Below are 18,175 nucleotides of genomic sequence, written 5' to 3' on the forward strand. Positions count from 1 at the left end.
GTAGATCACAACAAAATGTGACAAGTCCTCAAGGAGATGGGAGTATAAGATCATCCTACTCGTCTCCTTGAGGAACTTGTATGCAGGCCAAGAAGCAACAGTTAGAACCAAAAATGGAACAGCTGATTGGTTTAAAATTGGAAAAGGAGTATGATAAGGCTGTGCATTGTCACCTTATTTATTGAACTTACAAGCAGAATATATCATCATGCCAGCCTGGATGAAGCAAAAGCTGGAATTAAGGTTACCAGGAGAAGTATCAACAATCTCAGCTACACAGATGATGCCACTCTCATGGCAGAAAATGAGGAAGAATTAAGAAGTCTCTTGATGAGGGTGAAAGAGGAGAGTAAAAGCTGGCTTGAAGTTTAACATAAAAAAACGAAGGTTTTGACAACTGGTTCCATCACTTCTTGGCAAATAGAAGGAAAAAAAATGGAAGATTTGTCAAATTTTGTATTCTTGGGCTCAAAGATCACTGCAGATGGCAACTATAGCCATGAAACTAAGATACTTGCTCTTTAGAAGGAAAACTATGGCAAATCTGGATAGCGTATTAAAAAGCAGAGACATCACCTTATTGACAAAGGTCCATATAGTCAAAGCTATAGCTTTTCCAGTAGCAATATATGGCTATGAAAGTTGTACTACAAAGAAAGCTGAATGCTGCATAATTGATGCTTTCAAATTATGGTGTTGGAAAAGACTTTTGAGATTCCCTTGGACGACAAGGAGATCAAATCAGTCAATACTTAAAGAAATTAATTTAGGCTATTCACTAGAAAGTCAAATACTGAATCTGAAGCTTAGCTACTCTGGCCACATAATAAAAAGCAAGACTCATTGGAAAAGACCCTGATGTTGGGAAAGATTGAAGGCAAAATGAAAAGAGTATGTCAGTAGATGAGATAGATTGATAATATCATGGAAACAATGAACATGAACTTGGACAGACTTCAAGATAGTGGAGTATAGAAGGACCTAGTGTGCTACATGGTTCAATAGGTCAAGAAGAGTCAGACATGACTGAATGACTGAACAACAAATATGCCTAACTTTTCTAATTTCCAGTTGATATCTGCTTGGATAAGTGGGTTTACTTTCTATACACTATTTATGTTGTGTCTTTTGTCTAACTAGAATTTGGTAGGAAAGGGTCAATGTAGTGGATATAGAGTTGAGGTACTCAATATCTTTTAAGGTATAATGGCCAGGGAAACTAGTAACTTTTTTTAAAAGCAATCAGGGTTAAGTAACTTGCTTAAGGTTACACGGCCAGTTATTTCTGGGTGTGGTGCTAAGTATCTGAGCCTGGATTCGATCCCCAGGTCATCCTGACACTGGAGCCGGTGCTCTTACTTGCTGTGCTACCTGGCTGCCCCGAAACTAGTAACTTTTGACTCTAGAAATATCATTCCACTAGATCAGAAATATTTAGAGAAGCAGATAGATATGATTCTAGTTTGGTATTCTTTTCTCAGAAGGCACCAGAGCAGCTAGGCTCATGACTTCTTCTTATTCTGTCTTTAAGGCAGGAAAGATCTGGCATCATTCAATTGATATTCCACCTAAGACAGGCACCTGGAGTAGACTGATCAAATGAAATAATAGTTGTAAAAAGTGCTTACCATAGTTCCTGACACATAGTAGGTGCCATATAAATCTATTAATTTCTTCCTTACTAATCATAAGGAGTTGATGTCTTCCTTACTAATCATAAACTATGAAGATATAAAAATCCAATTCACTAAACCCATCTCTATTTTTATTTATTAATTTTTAATATTAATTTTTTAAACATTTTGGGTTCCAAGTTCTCTCCCTTCCTACCACACCCACTGAAAAGGCAAACAGTAAGATATTAATTATGCATGTCAAGTCATGTAAAACATTTCAATATTAGCCATGTTGCAAAAGATAAAAAAGCAAGAAACATAAGAAATGTGAAAAAAGTATGTTTTGATTTGCTTTTGATAAAACCTGTCTCTTTTAAAAAGTTTCATCTCTCTCCTCACTGTCCTCTGTGGGGAACATTGGGGATTCCAGATGTACATATATATCCATACACACTTTATAACATATGTATATATGTATGTATGCATATATACATATATGTATAATTTATCACCCAGCCTCTTGTCTATTTGTGTAGATATGTCATATGAACCCACACACCTCACATGGGCAGCACACACCTTACATTGAATAAGCAAGGACAATTTATTTTTGACTAATCCAGCCTCCCCAGAGGTATAAGTCAAAGGTATGTCAAACTTACTTTTTCATTTTGTCTATAAATCATTCATCTCACTAATTTCACAAGATGAATAGAATCTCTCTCTTTATTTCATGGAAAGAGTTCTCCATAAGCCCAGAAGAAGATTTTAGCGACCAGGAATAAGTTTCTTGTGTTTGGTCATTCAGTCATCCTAGACTCCCTTTCTTGCCCAACCACCTTCCCCTTCTAAAAAAAAAATAAATTTAATCATGAGACTATTGCAAAATAATCCTTGTCTCTATGCCAAATATTCTGAGGCAAGCCTAAGCTAGGGTAGTTCAATGACTCAAGCTTGATGGATAAAATGTAATAAGATAAATTTAAAAAAATTTAAAAACCCCAAACATTCTACTAGAAAAGAACTAACTTTGAAGTTAAAAGGATATAAAATGATCTTCCACTCCCACAGCACAATAGCATAAATGTCAAATATGCCTCCCCTCTCCAAATAGGACCAGCTCATTTCACCAGTTGGGGGAGTCACCACCAGCTATATAAGATAGTGAGTAGGGCTATCCAAAGAAAAAGGAAGAAGAAAGGAATGATAAGGCTAGAGCAAGACAAAAGGGAGTAGAGAGAAAATGAGATACAGGTAAGAATCAGGGAGATACAAAATATGACCCCAGTCTCAGAAGTGCACAAGCATGGCAGCCAAGCTGTCCCTTTTTCAGGCTAGACTTGAAATCCAGTGAAATTTTAGAAGAATTGGGTAATAGAAAATGAGGAGTCCTTAATTACCTTTTTTTTTTATCATTGTTACTGAGTTTTCAGCAAAAAAGAGAGAATAATGTTGGTGAGCTATAAAAAATCCATATAGTTTGTACAAGTAATAAGATTTTTATTATCCTGAATATTATGCTTGAATTATGACTTAGGGAGATCTCTATTTGGTGAATATCTCATGAAGATAATAAATCTTGTTTTTATTCTCTAGCTTCAATTTTGTCAACATGTTCTACAGACATCTTCCTGAAATCATAGGCAAGGTTTCAAAACTCTCAATTCAACTTCAGGCAACATGAAGCAGATAAGGCCAAAAAAAGAATGGACAAGGACCCAAATGGAAATGCTATAAACTTAGCATTTCTAGTATTTCAATAGGGGCTAGTAAGCTATTTGTTTACAGATATAGTTATTTAAGTCTGTGAAATCATTAGTAGAGCCTGTATCACCATTCTTAAATATAGGACAGCTTCTCTCACTTTCAGTTTCAATTTTTGAGGTTCTGTAAAGAGAAAAAGAAAGAATACCAGTGGTGTTAGGGAAACTAGATGTGCGGCTAGAAATATAACCCTTTAAAGGAAGAAGTTATCAGGCATATTAGAAATGAATGTCTTATTCCTATGATATAGAAATCAGAATTGGAGTTCAGAGAGCTCGGAGACATGCCGTCTCTTTATGACATTTTTCTGATGAAAAAATGCTTGTTAGACTGGATTGGAATTAGCCTGGACTTGAATCTAGGACTCATAGATTCCAAATTCATTATCACATCAATCAGCAGGAATTTCTGACACTCTAGGCAGGATCATGATGTTCTAGATATTTTATGAGTCTCTGAGGAACATTGAGGAACCATTAGCTGAGGGTAAGAAAGCAATCAATGATGATGCTGATAGGACAGACCATAACATCATATCTTCTATGTGTGCACAGAAGGAGGCAATGACCAGGAGGCAAGTGGGAAACCAGGCCAACTGGATTGCAGAGGAATAATATGTAAATGCTAGGATTCTGCTCATCACTCAGAATAAAGAGTGATCCTGCTATTACAACACTCCTCAGAGGAGATGAATTAAGGAGTAGAGAGTTCAATTAATAACAATTACTCTAAAGGCTCTCCAATTATAGGATCAACACTTAATTTACATGATTGTTAGATCTTTTCCATTGCAAGTCATAAAGGTCAGTAAACTATTTTCAAAAGCACCTCCTTCCCTGCCCCCACAAGCGGAAGCAAAATCCAGATTATATTAGGACAACAATCCTAAACTATCTTGGGAAAAGTTAATCTGCTCTTTGGCTGTCATAATTTTCAACTGATACTTAATGTGCTTGTACTGTGTGCTAGGTGTTATGGGTATGAAGAGATTGGAGATGTTCTCCCTCTCATCAAAGAACATGATTTAAAAATATAAATACCATAAAAAATAGTATACCTTAAGTGCCAAATAAATGTCATCAACGATGTGTGTTATAGGAATTCTTAGGAAAGAGAGAAGATAAAAGCATAGTTGGGAATGTGTACCATGAGTTTGGAGGGTTTGTGTAGGAGGGAGAGTGGAATCTGTAAATGGTTTCCATGGGGATGGCATCCTCTTTTATATTTTGTTCTGTTTTGGGCCAGGCAAAGGCAACATACAGTTGAATGTGCTGACTTGCTCCTCATGGTTCTATCATTCCTAAATTCCAACTCCTTGTCCCTTCCATTCCTATTTACATCAGGTAATTTCTTTATGGTGCAGAATCAAAAATAAACTCATATAGGACAAAGTGGGCCTTACTACGCCATCAACTTACAAATTTGGGAGGGCAGAAGAACCATCTTTTCATTGCCAGGACCTGTTACTTCCATTATAAGACAATTCAATCCATATTTAAAGTGCAAACATCTTCAGAAAGTTTTGTTTGAGGGGTGGCTAGGTGGCGCAGTGAATAGAGCACCAGCCCTGAAATCAGGAGGACCTGAGTTCAAATCTGGCCTCAGACACTTAACACAAAAACTAGCCATGTGACCTTGGGCAAGTCACTTAACTCCAATTGCCCTCCAAAAAGCAAAAAAAAAAAGTTTTGTTTGGATACACAAATAAACAATAATCAATCCCCTGTTCTACTTTTTCTAGAACATAATGACATCAAGGAGAAGTAGGTATTCTTAATTAGTAAAGATTAAAATTACATGTGTTTTAGAAGAGCCAAAACAACAGATTTTTACTCCAAGTGCATCATGTCTATAACCTATCAAGAGAAAAGGAGAGGGAAAAGATGAAGAAGTATGAGGTAGCTGACAGAGTGCTAGATTCCGAATTAGCAGAGATCTGGCTTCACATGTCTGACATCATCACTTAATGTCTTTGAGTCTTTTTTTTTTTTTTTTGCCTTTTGCAGGGCAATTGGGGTTAAATAACTTGCCCAAGGTCACATGGCTAGATTTTTTTTTTGGTGTGTGTGTGTTAAGTGTCTGAGGCCGGATTTGAACTCGAGTCCTCCTGACGCCGGGGCTGGTGCTTTACTCACTGCGCCACCTAGCCGCCCCTATCTCTTTGAGTCTTGCCAGTAAAAGATGGATATGAATAATAAGAACATACCTTCGATGAAGAGCTATCCTGACAAATGACGTGAATGGCAAACTGTAGGAGCTATGTAAATGGGAATTAACAGTCACTATAAATATTTTTAACAACTCTTCCTCATTTTCTATGTAAAGGAGGCTGAAATTTTTAAAGGAACAGGTCACAAGACTTTGCTTCCAGATTTTATGTTCATTAGAAAAAAAGAGAGCAGGAGCAGCTAGGTGGTTCAGTGAATAGGGCACCAACCCTGGAGTCAGGAGGACCTGAGTTCAAATCCAGCCTCAGACACTTAACACTTACTAGCTGTGTGACCTTGGGCAAGTCACTTAATCCCAATTGCCCTCCCTTCCCCCTTCCAAAAAGAAAAAAAAAAACAGAAAGAGAGCAGATAATGCTAGATGAGAATCAAACAAGGGTGGTAATATCCTAGAGAAAGAGAAGACACTATTAATTGGATATTATCTATACTTTTGTGTGGAGTAGGCTTGAAGTCTACACTTTTCTATGTGCCCCTACTCCTTGCTTCACTACATGTGCACACACAACTTTTCCTTTCTTAAAGATCTCAGAACAATTTTTAAAATGTCTGTGTTTGTGTTTATATTAGGTCAAATCAACTGGTTGAAAAGTGAAGAATTCAATTCAACATCCTGATGTTTGGTTCACGTGTCAGGAAATGTTTATCCAAATACATAAGTCAAAATTTTGGGTAGGTGTTTGAATTGTTCATTTTTCATTGAGGTATTTAAGCAGTGTCTAGAAATACCTTGTACTCCCTGCAATGGAACTTACTGAAAGGGAGTTTCCAGAACTGTTTAACTTAGCACATTTTATTTCTATACATAACGCAATGAAGTTGAGGTTTCACAAGGCAAAATGACAGGAAGGGAAAGGAAAAGATAAGTTTATTTACTCAATTTTTATTTTCCATGGGTTATACACTAAGAAGAAGTCATTTTCCTTCCAAAAAAAGTTGTCAGAATACTACTAGAGAAAACATGAGCCAGGAATTCTCTGAAGTACTAAAATTTCTTTCCAAGGGTACCTTACAGTTCTGTGAATCCTGTAATTTTTGCAATTAAACTTCTCTAACTGGAGAGTTGGAGATTCAAAGTGATTACACCTACTTTTTGGACACAATAAATAAGCAGATTGATATTCTTCTTTGAATTCTGAATCTGAAATTATAATAGTGCATGATTTATTGACTCAATTTCTTATTATAATAAGATTCAATAATTAATATATGTGCATGTTAATATTTTGACTTTCTTTGTATTCCTAGCATTTAACACAATGCCTGACACATAGTAGGCGCTTACTCAATAAGTGACCCAACAGTAAGTCGATTGGCAGCATTGCCGCTTTCAAATATCATACTTAAGCTGATCTTCAATTTTTTCCCATAATTACTTAGTTTACAAAGAAGACATACATTACTACTAAAATTATTACAAAAAAGACATACATTACTAACTAAAATTACTACTAAAACAGGACCAGAAAACAGATCCCTGTTGTCCCAGCAATGACTTGACACTGGAAGGATGCATTTCTATGGAAAGGAAAAGAGAAACATTCACCAAAAAAGGCAGGTAGAGGAAAAGACTCAACCTTATTGGGCAGGAACATATGTAAGAAAATGTGGTAGCATTAGGACCCAAGATCCAGGAATCTCTCACCTAGATCTTCTGCTTCACAGAAAGAAAAAAAGAGATTCCCATTAATTAAAGTATTTAACAGGGTAAGATGAATTTTCAGATGATATACTGAAGCTGCAAATAGTATTTTCTCAAAGCAAATTATGTTTTTTTAAATTTTATTTTCTTTCTTTAAAGCCACTTCCTTGCCTTTCCTTTCTGAGGATTCTGAGATTAATATTTATTTTGTTCCTTGGTACTGATTTTTTTCTATTTCTCCTTTACCTTCCTTTTCCCTGGTTTCCTGATATTTCAGACAAATAATAACATGACATCATTTCTGAGTCATAAAAACCAACCAAGTGAAAAAGAAAACATTGAATTTACCAACTAGCTTGGCTCACAATACTGAAATGCGAGGGCTCAATTATCAAGGAAATGCTATACCTTCATTGCATTCTGAATTTTGGGACTAGTTCTGAGAGGCATTGGAAAAGTTCATTTTTGAGTAAGTGACTGCTTGTTCATTTATCTTTAGAGAGAAATTGCTAACATGGAAAAATATCATTCTTCCTATGTCACAACCATCATGAGTCTTGGTAACACCAAGAAAAGACTTCTTTATGGCACCTTGTTTGAAATAAGATATAGACACTGGAGTCATTAGGGATGGTGGGCTTGACCTAAATATTTCCTCTTCTTTGGTCAAATTATACTGATTTTTTCCTGCTTTTCTTTTCTTAGAGGCGAATGAAGTGTCAGTAAGCTGTGGTTCACTCATCCCTAAAGGATTAATTTGGGTGAGGTTCTATGGGAGAAGAAGGGCAATATGTATTCTGAATTTATTCACTGAAAAAAATATGGTTTGAAAGATAACTTTGCACATATTCCAGCTCTGTGACCATGAGCAAATCATTCAACCTCTCCTTCAGCTAAGCAATTCTCTAAGGCTGCAGGTTACATAAGAGTTTCTGGGAGTTTCCAAACCAAGAAATTTCCTAAACTAATGAAATCACAGTCCTGCTTCTCCCTTCTTTATTTCCTCTCTACCCCTCAAAGAAATCTAAAGAAATGAGTTTATTAATCTTAGAAAAACATGGGTAGACTTGCAGAAAAAAATGAAGAGCAAAAAAAGTATAACCAAGAGAATGTTGTACATAGCAATATTGTTTTAAGAAACACTTTGAGTGAATAAGTAATTTTGACTACTATAAATACTCAAATTTGGGATGTTTGGGGAGTGTTGGGGGTATTTTTGACTGCTATAAATACCCTACAAAGAACATATGAAGGAAGGTGTTATCTCTGGGGTTGGGTAGGGGAAGGGGAAGGGAGGGAAGAAAAAAAGGAAAAAAGAAAATTGCATGATAACTTTATTATATACTTAAAAGGAATAGTAAGTTATACATAACCGTTTGCAACTTCATACACAATCATTTTTTTTCTATTCTTCTATTTATGGAAATGCTTGCTTTATTTCTCAAATTTACAATAAATAATTTTTAAAAATATAGTAAAGAATCATCTATAATTTTGGTATTTTGGTAGTGGAGCTTATTTCTAAAGTCTTAAACTACCATATCATTTCCTACTTCCTTTATGTCAGTCAATGTTTTATTTTATTTATTTATTTATTTTATTCTTATTTATTTTTAATTATAATTAAAAACTATTATTAATTTATTCTTACTTATTCTTTTCTTTTATGTACTAGCTACCATCTGAAATACCATCTACTTTGACATATCCTCAGGTCCATCCATGTCCTTTCTCTCTGAGTACTCAATTCAAATTCCACTTCCTTGGATATAATTATATTTTTCTTTTCAAAAAGTTAAGTCCAAACCTCAATACCTCTTCCACAGGACAAATCTTTAAATACTTGGAGGCATCTATAATTACCTCCTTTACCCCTAAGTTTTCTTCAGGTTATGGATTATCACCCTTTGTATATTCTTCAGCTTCTCAACATAAGTTTTTAAAATATGTAGCCTATAACTAAATGTGATATTCCATTGTAGTCTGACTAGGACTTGGGATAGTAGTACTATTACCTCCCTAATATTAGACATTTAGCTTCTCTTAATTAAGTCTAGTATATTAACTTTTGGGGACTGCTATAGCATGATTTTTACTTATGTCAAGATTATATTCCACTAAATCTCCCCTAGATTTTAGTCAGATGAACCTTTTTGGGGGGGGGGCACTTTTCCTCTGCTTGAACTTATGAAGTTGATTTTTAAATTCTATCGAAAAATACCACATGCTACAGAACCCACAAAATGACACAGAGAAGCTAACCTCCCTCCGAGGATAGCCCAGCAGACTGGCAGCAAGCAGCCAGGGCAGCACTCTGGGAGCAACCCCAGCCCCTCATGAGCCAGAGGATAGCCTGACCAACCACCAGCTGGAGGGACTTCAGATCACCAGAAGCTGTGGAGTTTTCCAGAATTATCAACACATAGATGATAAGGACACAGTGAGAGGTCAGTGCAGTGTGGACTTTGGGACCCAGTAGTTGGGAGTGCAGTTGGCGTTTGCCCCCAGGACAAGAAGCCGCTGAGGCACTGCAGCAGTGCAGCCACCCCCATGTGGTGGCTTCAGCTTCTGGGCTGCAGAGTGTAGGGGGACCAAGTGACCAGTCTGAGGGGTAATCACTCTTGCTTTAACATACTTGGATCTGGATTGTGGTCTAGGGTGGAGGTCCTGGGGTGTACGACCAGCTTGCCAGAGTGTGTGAAGGCTTCAGAGAGGGCACCCAACTAATACCTTCAGCACCTGAGAAAACCGCAGCATTTGGGATAAAGCTCCCCTGTCTGGTAGCAGAGTCCTACTGTGACAAAAAACCCAAAAGTCAAGTAATTGAGTGGGAACATGAGTAAATGAGGGAAGCAAAGAAAACAGAGGAATCCAATATTAGACTCCTATTTTGGGGACAAAAAGGATCAAAGCATGGAACAGGAGGAAGACAGTGAAGTCAGAACTCCTGCACAAAAAGCTTCAAAGAAAAATATGAGCTGGTTACAGGCCATGGAGGACCTTAAGAAGGATTTTGAAAAGCATATAGGATAAGTGGAGGAAAAATAGGGAAGAGAAATGAGAATGATGCAAGAAAATTATGAAATGAGAGTCAACAACCTGACTGAAGAAAATAACACCTTAAAAAATAGACTACTCAAATGGCAAAAGAGGCTCAAAAAGGCAATGAGGAAAAGAATGCCTTAAAAAGCCAAATTTGCCAGATGGAAAAAGAATCTCAAAAGCTCACTGAAGAAAATCATTCCTTCAGAATTAGATTGGAGCAAATGGAAGCTAGTGACTTTACGAGAAATCGAGATACCATTAAACAGTTCCAAAAAAATGAAAAAATAGAAGGCAATGTGAAATATCTCATTGGAAAAAACACTGACCTGGAAAATAGATCCAGGAGAGATAATTTAAAAATTATTGGACTACCTGAAAGCCATGATAAAAAAAAGAACCTAGAAATCATCCTTCAAGAAATTCTCAAGGAAAACTGCCCTGATGTTTTAGAACCAGAGGGCAAACTAGAGGTGGAAAGAATCCACCGATCACCTCCTGAAAAAGATCCCAAAAAGAAAACTCCTAGGAATATTATAGCCAAGTTCTGGAATTCCCAGATCAAGGAGAAAATATTACAAGCAGCCAGGAAGAAACAATTTGAATATTGTGGAAACACAATCAGGATAACTCAGGATCTGGCAGCTTCTACACTGAGGGATCAAAGGGCTTGGAGTATGATATTCCAGAGGTCAAAGGAGCTGGGATTAAAACCAAGAATCACCTATCCAGCAAAACTGAGTATCATGTTTCAGGGGAAAATATGTTCATTCAGTAGAATAGAGGACTTTCAAGCATTCTTGATGAAAAAACCAGAATTGAATAGAGAATTTGACATTCAGATATAAGAAGCAAGAGAAGCATGAGAAAGTAAACAGGGAAAAGAAATCATAAGGCTCTTATCAAAGTTGAACTATTTACATTCCTACATGGAAAAATGATAATTGTAACTGATGAAACTTTTCTCAGTATGAAATTAGTTGAAGGGAACATATACATATATATATATACATATATATATATGTCTATATAGGAGGGTATATGGGTGTATGAATACGTATGTGAATGTGTGTATATGTGTTTACAGGTATACATAGATAGAGGGCACAGCACCAATTTATTAGGAAGGGATGATACTTAAAAGGTGAAATTAAGAGGTGAGAGAGGCATATAATGAGAAGAGATGGGGAGAGACAGAATGGGGTACATTATCTCATGTAGAAGAGACCAGGGAAAATGATTATAATGGAGGGGAAAAACAGGAAGGCAAATGGGAATGGGTCAACCTTATTTTCATTGAATTTGGCTTAGGGAAGGAATGACATGCACACTAAATAGGGTATCTCACCCTATAGGAGAGTAGGGGGAAAGGGATGAGAGGGGGGATGATGGAAGGGAGAGCAGGCTGGGGGGGAGGGAAGTTGGAAGCACCCACTTTTGAAAAGGGACAGTATCAAGGTAGAGAATAGAACAAGTGGGAGGTGGGATAGGAGGGAGGGAAAATTAAAAAAAAGAAAAAGAACACATTTATACTTATTAAATTTAATCTTGTTAAATTTAGACCAATGTACTATGCTAATTGAGGCATTTTTGGACCCTGACTGTCATTCAGTGCCTGTTAGCTGTCCTTCCAAGCCTTGTGTCATTTGCATATTTCATAGAGAAGCCATCTATACCTTTATCCAAGTCATAGATAAATCCATTCAGCAGCAGAAGGTTATATGCTTATCCCAGAAGTACTACTGCACTAGAAACCTCCTGCCTAGTCGACATTGCACCACTGAATCTGACCTTTAAAGCAATTCTTAATTTCCAACTGTTCAATCCACATCTTTCCAGCTTGTTCACAGAGATTTCTTGAGAGTCTTTGTCAAATATTTTGCTAAAATCTAGGTAAATAAATACTTGTAGAAATACAGTCAAGTTTGAATTAATGTCTAAACCTGGCTCCCTACAGTCTGTCACAACCTAAAAATTAGCAAAAAATATACAAATAAAATAAATGAACAACAAACAAATAGTGCTTTGGAAAGAGATTTATCATGAATAAAAAAACTCAAAGGAAAAAGCAGCAGGAATACTAAAATGAATGAGTAAACAAATTAAAAATTCCAAAACAGGAAATAAACACTATGAATTAAAGAAAAATGATGGAACAATCTCAGATGATAGGAAAAATACTGCAATGACAAGAGAGAACCATAAATGACAATGGAACAATTGTAGGCTTCCAGTGCAATTTAGGTTATTGATAAAATAATTAAAGGAAGAAATCAGTATGAAAGTTAGAGCTATCAAAGAAGACTTTACAAAGACAAAAGAACAGAATTTTTAAAATTCCAAAGCTTCATTGTGGCATGAAGTTTTACCCTGGGTTCTCCATATTTATTCCAATACCAGGAAAGCTAGGGTAAGTCCCCACAAGATGAAAAGATTTGAAATATTAGCTTGAAAAATGAGCTTTTTGTATTTTGTTTGAGAAACAAGTCTAGTTAAATTTTTTATAAGTAGATAATTTGTTTTTTGACCATTAGCAACTCTTGAAAACATCTAAAGCATGAAAATCTATATAAATAGATATAGTTCCTACACTGATAAAAATCACACACATACATTATATATATTATATATATATACGTATATATACATATATACACATTTGTATGTATGTATGTATGTATTACCTGGAACCCACAGTCACCCATCTTCCTCAAGGGACTCTTGCTTTGGACTCACAAAATCTGAGTTCTTAGGAGTGTCTGATCTCTAAAAGAAAAGAATCGGGTCTTTCTCATGTTCTCTGTCTCATGACTCTCCTATCTGAACTTATTCCAGAAAAATATCTTTAAACGATATTTAGGTTTGACTCATGTCTAGACTTTTCCAAAAAAAAAAACCGAATTAACAGGGTCCCTTCTCGAAATGTATTCACTGGGGGTGGCTAGGTGACACAGTGAATAGAGCACCAGCCCTGGAGTCAGGAGGACCTGAGTTCAAATCCAGCCTCAGACACTTAACACTTACTAGCTGTGTGACCTTGGGCAAGTCACTTAATCCCAATTGCCCTGTCCTTCCCCTCTCCAAAAAAAGAAAAAAAAAGTAAAAGAAATGTATTCACTGTATGAAGTAGCAACTATCAGGTATAGGACAGCTATTTATTGCCTCCACTACAAAAGAAATACTCAGAGCACAAGAGACTTATGAGCATGCATTGACAAATATTTAAAACATAAAATAGGAGCCCAGGGGTGGGAAACCTGCAGCCTCGAGGCTACATGTGGAACCTCTCGGCCACACTTGAGGGGTTAGAGGGATACATGTGGCCTCAAGGCTGCAGGTTCCTCACCCCTGTAATAACCTATTACTTTTGTTACACTCTCCCAAGAGGTAGGAAAGATTTCAGGCAGATTTGTGGGACTGCTAAATAGATTTTTACTTTCCTCAATATGAAGGGTACAAGGAAAAATTCAAGATGCAAATCATCAGGCCAACCAGGGTAGTTGGTTCATCTTTTCAATAGAATTCATCTTCTCCTTAAAATATTTCCTTAAAAAAAAAAAAACCTTAGCATTTGTGAACAATATCAAATTCACTCTGAAATAAAGCTAAAAGGCACTGGTTCTTAATATACAATTCTTTTTAGCATCATTTTGAAAGTGAGCTACACTGAGATTACCTGCTTTTTCATGAGTAATAAGTCATGTGTCTCTGAGCTGTGGGTGACAGAAGACCAGCTAATAAACACAATTATCGCCTGCATAATTTCCTTTTAAAAAAAGCAGTGCTCACATTGTCCATTATATTTGCTCTTTTTCTAGTCCTTCATTTTTTATTTACAATATTGTGCTTTTTATACATATATATTATTCTTTTGCTTCCTTTTTCATATTTCACATCTTCCCATTTTTTGATCATTTTGGGGTTTATATTGTATTTGTATTTCCAGCACCTAGCACAGCACCTTTTTCAAATTAGGTTTTCAATAACTACATCTTGAATGAGTGAATTCTTAGGTAGAGGTAAAACTCATGATAGAGAGATAATTCAGATTGCTCCTAACTTATGGATAATTGGAATTGGGGAAGAAAAGGGGGGGGGGGGTGCAAAGGACCAGTGTTAGGCCATGCCTGCAATTTCTAGTCAAACTGGGTAGATCATTTGTTTCTATTCATGTGGGTCCTTTTTCAGGATCAAAGCTGCTTTTATCTCCAAGGGTGACAATTCTTATTTCTCATTGGAAAGCAAGAGTTTGAAATGAGGGGCCTCTGACCCCATTGTATGAACAGGAAGCTATCCCCCTCAGTGTAGTCCACATGATTCTTCAGGGAACATATTGAATCAAGAGAATTTTACTCCATTTAACAACAGAAAGTTATCCCCACACACAACCCAATACATGACTCATTTGGAAAACATTCTTACAGAGCAAGCTAAGTGGAAAGCATTCTGTTGCACCTTCATTCAAAGTTAAACATCAAATGTTAACTATGATATTACAAAGGACAGTGGAGCTGGGAATATAACTAAATGATATTTGATATTAACTATAAAATCCCTTAGGAAGGAAGGGAGTTGAGGATACCTTAGAATAGTTCATTTTAAAGTTATAATTCAGTAACATTTCTTACATGATTATAAATTGTTTCCCAGAGCAGTTGGATCAATTCACAGTTCTACCAGAAGTGAATTAGGGTACTTATCTCCCCACAAGCTTTTCAACATTGAATTTTATTCTTACCTTTGCTTATATCATGAGCATGAATTTATTGTTCAGAATTATTTCACTTTGTATTTCACTGATTATTAGTGACTTTGAATCCTTTTTTGAAATGGTTGTGAATGAAACACGAGTCATTTATCAATAGTACTTTGTTTCTTACCTTGTGTTACTTTTCATAGTCTTTTTATTAGACATATACTCTTGTGATTGATTGTCCACAGATAATTGAGATAAAGGTTCAATGACACAAAGTTCACATAAACTGCTGTTTGTTGGAAGGTGCACATTTCCAGCTATATTGTTATTGGATTATAGCCTGTCTAGATGCTGAGTAGTCATTGCCAGTTGTCCTGACCTGTTCTTGTCAGTGGACTCCGATGACTCTGGAGGAGAAAATGGGACTGATAACTCTGCCTCACTTAGATCCAATTCACTTGCAAGTCAAGATATCGCCTTCCCGATATCATTCTCTCCAGAATGAAGGATGAACAACCACAGTAACAAGATGCTTGGATGTCACACATAGACTTTACTTCTTCCTCAGGTATCACTGTAGCTTTGGCATCATATGACTATTAGGACAGAGCATGTACATTCACATTAGTTTTACCTACACGTTGAATTCATAGGTAACTAGTGCTGCTACCCATCTTCGCAAACAGCATATAACTTGTTACTGGTCAAGATATGGCACTAAAGTCTCATCTGAAATTCTCTTGATTAGCTCCATGTCTCTGAACTTTTCAGTGACAATCTATTTTAAAGCCAAGAAGTCTAATTTGTGTCTGGGACAGCAAGTGCCATTGTCACGGTCTTCTACAATCAGGTGACCATCATTCTCTTGGAATAACACTGCTCCCAAACTCTCAAGGCTAGCAAAAAACTCCCTTGGGTTTACAAAAGTACAGTACTGGTGTAAATGTGAGGAAGTTGACTAAGCCTTGAAAGCTTTTGTTCATATTTGAGTCTTTCTAATGGTCTCCACAGGGAATCATACAGTTTAGAGCAATTTGGACTGTCTTGTCTTTCTGCTTCTGGTTCTTTCCAGTTAAGACTAAAATCATATTCAGTGGTTTATTTAAGATAATAATCTTCAAATCCTCGAAACAATTCTTAGCTCTTAACAAGCTCTTTGAAAGAGGCATGTGTTTACTCTATTTTTCTTGACATATTGCAACAGCTACTATTTCTAGTACTATGTCAAAAGGTAGTGGAATAATGGGCAAACTTGATGATCTTATTGGAAAAACCTTTCTCCACATAATGTTTTCTCATAGTTTTAGGTAGATACTATTTAATATTAAGGAGAAGCTTATTCATTCCTGTACTTTCTAATTTTTTTTAAAAGAGAAATAGGTATTAATTTTGGCAAAAAGCCTTTTTAACATCTGTTGATATAATTATGTATTTTTTATTGTTAACTTTATCTATGATATTTATACTTTATATCATAATAGCCTTACATTCCTAGAACAGATCCAGTCTGATCTTGGTATATAACCTGATGAAGTGATGTGATAAAAACTATACAAATCTTCTGGTGGAATATAGGATAAATTGTGTGGGAAAGAGGCAGAAGGCAGGGTAACTGTTTTGTTGGCTATCATACTAGAAAAGAAATAAATAAACATTTCTTAAACATCTACTACAGACCAAGCACTGTGTGCTAAGTGCTTTACAAATGTTATTGCATCTTCTTAACAGCCATGGGAGGCAGGTCCTATTATTATGCCCATGTGGAACCTGAGGCAGACAGAGGTTAAGTGCTTTGCCCAGGGTCACACAGCTAGCAATTGTCTAAGTTCAGATTTGAACTCTGGTTTTCCTGACTAGTCACAATGCTTTATCCACTGAGCTACCTAGCTGCTTCTAGTCAAGATAATAGGTATATTTTAAGGAAAAGGGAGATAATAGTCCCACATTATTCTTCTTTATCAGACCTAAGTTAAAGTATTGTGTGACTTTCTAGAAACTACAGTTTAAGGAGGACATTGAAAACCTAGAGTTTATCAAGAGGAAAGCAACAAGAAGAGTGAAAGTCATGTGAGGATTGATTGAAGGAGACAACCACTTATTGGCCATGTCATAGTGGAGTTTCCTTCATGGATGGATGGGATGATCTGGCATTTAGGGTGCTTCCAACTTTCCAGTTCTGTAATTCTGTGAAATAATAAGGGGTTGAAGAAGATTACTGACATTAGAAATGATAAAGAAGGCATAGATATGACAGATTTGGGGGAGAAAGTGTCAATAGGACTTTGTGTATGATTGGCTATTGGCAACAATAGAGACAAATGTCAGAGATGTGGTTTTGTTTCTGCAAAAACTTTTTAATTTTATGTAAACAGAATTATCTATTTTATTTTCCATGAACTTTATTTTTTTAAGCAATCAGGGTTAAGCAACTTGCTCAAAGTTACACAGCCAGTTATTTCTGGGTGTGGTGCTGAGTATCTGAGCCCAGATTTGATTCCCAGGTCATCCCGACACTGGAGCTGGTGCTCTTACTTGCTGAGCTACCTGGCTGCCCCTAAGCAATTGGGGTTAAGTAACTTGCTCAAGGTTACACGGCCAGGTATTTCTGGGTGGGTGCTAAGTGTCTGAGCCCGGGATTCGATCCCCAGGTCATCCCAACACTGGAGCCGGTGCTCTTACTCGCTGTGCTACCTGGCGGTTATTGTTTTCTTGGTTATATTTACTTCACTTTACATCCAGTCATATACATCCACATGATTCTCTGTATTCATCATATTAATTGTTTCTTACAATGCCATAATATTCCATTACATTCATATATTTAGATTATTCTCTTCTTCCTCCTCCTAAAACATCCCAAACTCTGTGTCCAGGACTGTGGGCTCTTCTGGTGCACTTTTACTTTATTTGGTTCCCCACCCCCTGAAACCAAGACTCCATGTTATTTCCCTGCCATTCCTAAACCATGTCACTGGGTGTGGATTTCCCCTCACTTCCCCTACATTCTATCTAGCTTCTTTTGATGTGTTATCTCTCATTAGAATGTAAACTTCTTGAGGACAAGTGTTGTCTTGCTGTTAATATTTGTTTCCTTAGTATTTTTGCATATAGTAAGAGCATAATAAATGCTTTTTCTTCTTTTCCTTCCTTCCTTCCTTCCTTCCTTCCTTCCTTCCTTCCTTCCTTC

The 18,175-nt window shown here is 36.5% G+C and overlaps 1 protein-coding gene across 1 annotated transcript in view; it reads right to left on the bottom strand.

Annotated features, from left to right (window-relative positions):
• Positions 1 to 16,544: 16,544 nt before the first annotated feature.
• Positions 16,545 to 18,175, bottom strand: part of KLRK1 (killer cell lectin like receptor K1) — a 16,721-nt gene continuing 15,090 nt past the window's right edge. The window contains 1 exon segment of the mRNA XM_069101442.1: positions 16,545 to 17,172. Within this exon segment, the coding sequence (XP_068957543.1) occupies positions 17,140 to 17,172 (33 nt within the window). The 3' untranslated portion in view covers positions 16,545 to 17,139.

This window comes from Petaurus breviceps, unplaced genomic scaffold (assembly GCF_028583685.1).
Source record: "Petaurus breviceps papuanus isolate PSGF00001 unplaced genomic scaffold, PetGlider_PUasm1.0 470, whole genome shotgun sequence".
Lineage (NCBI taxonomy): Eukaryota > Metazoa > Chordata > Mammalia > Diprotodontia > Petauridae > Petaurus > Petaurus breviceps.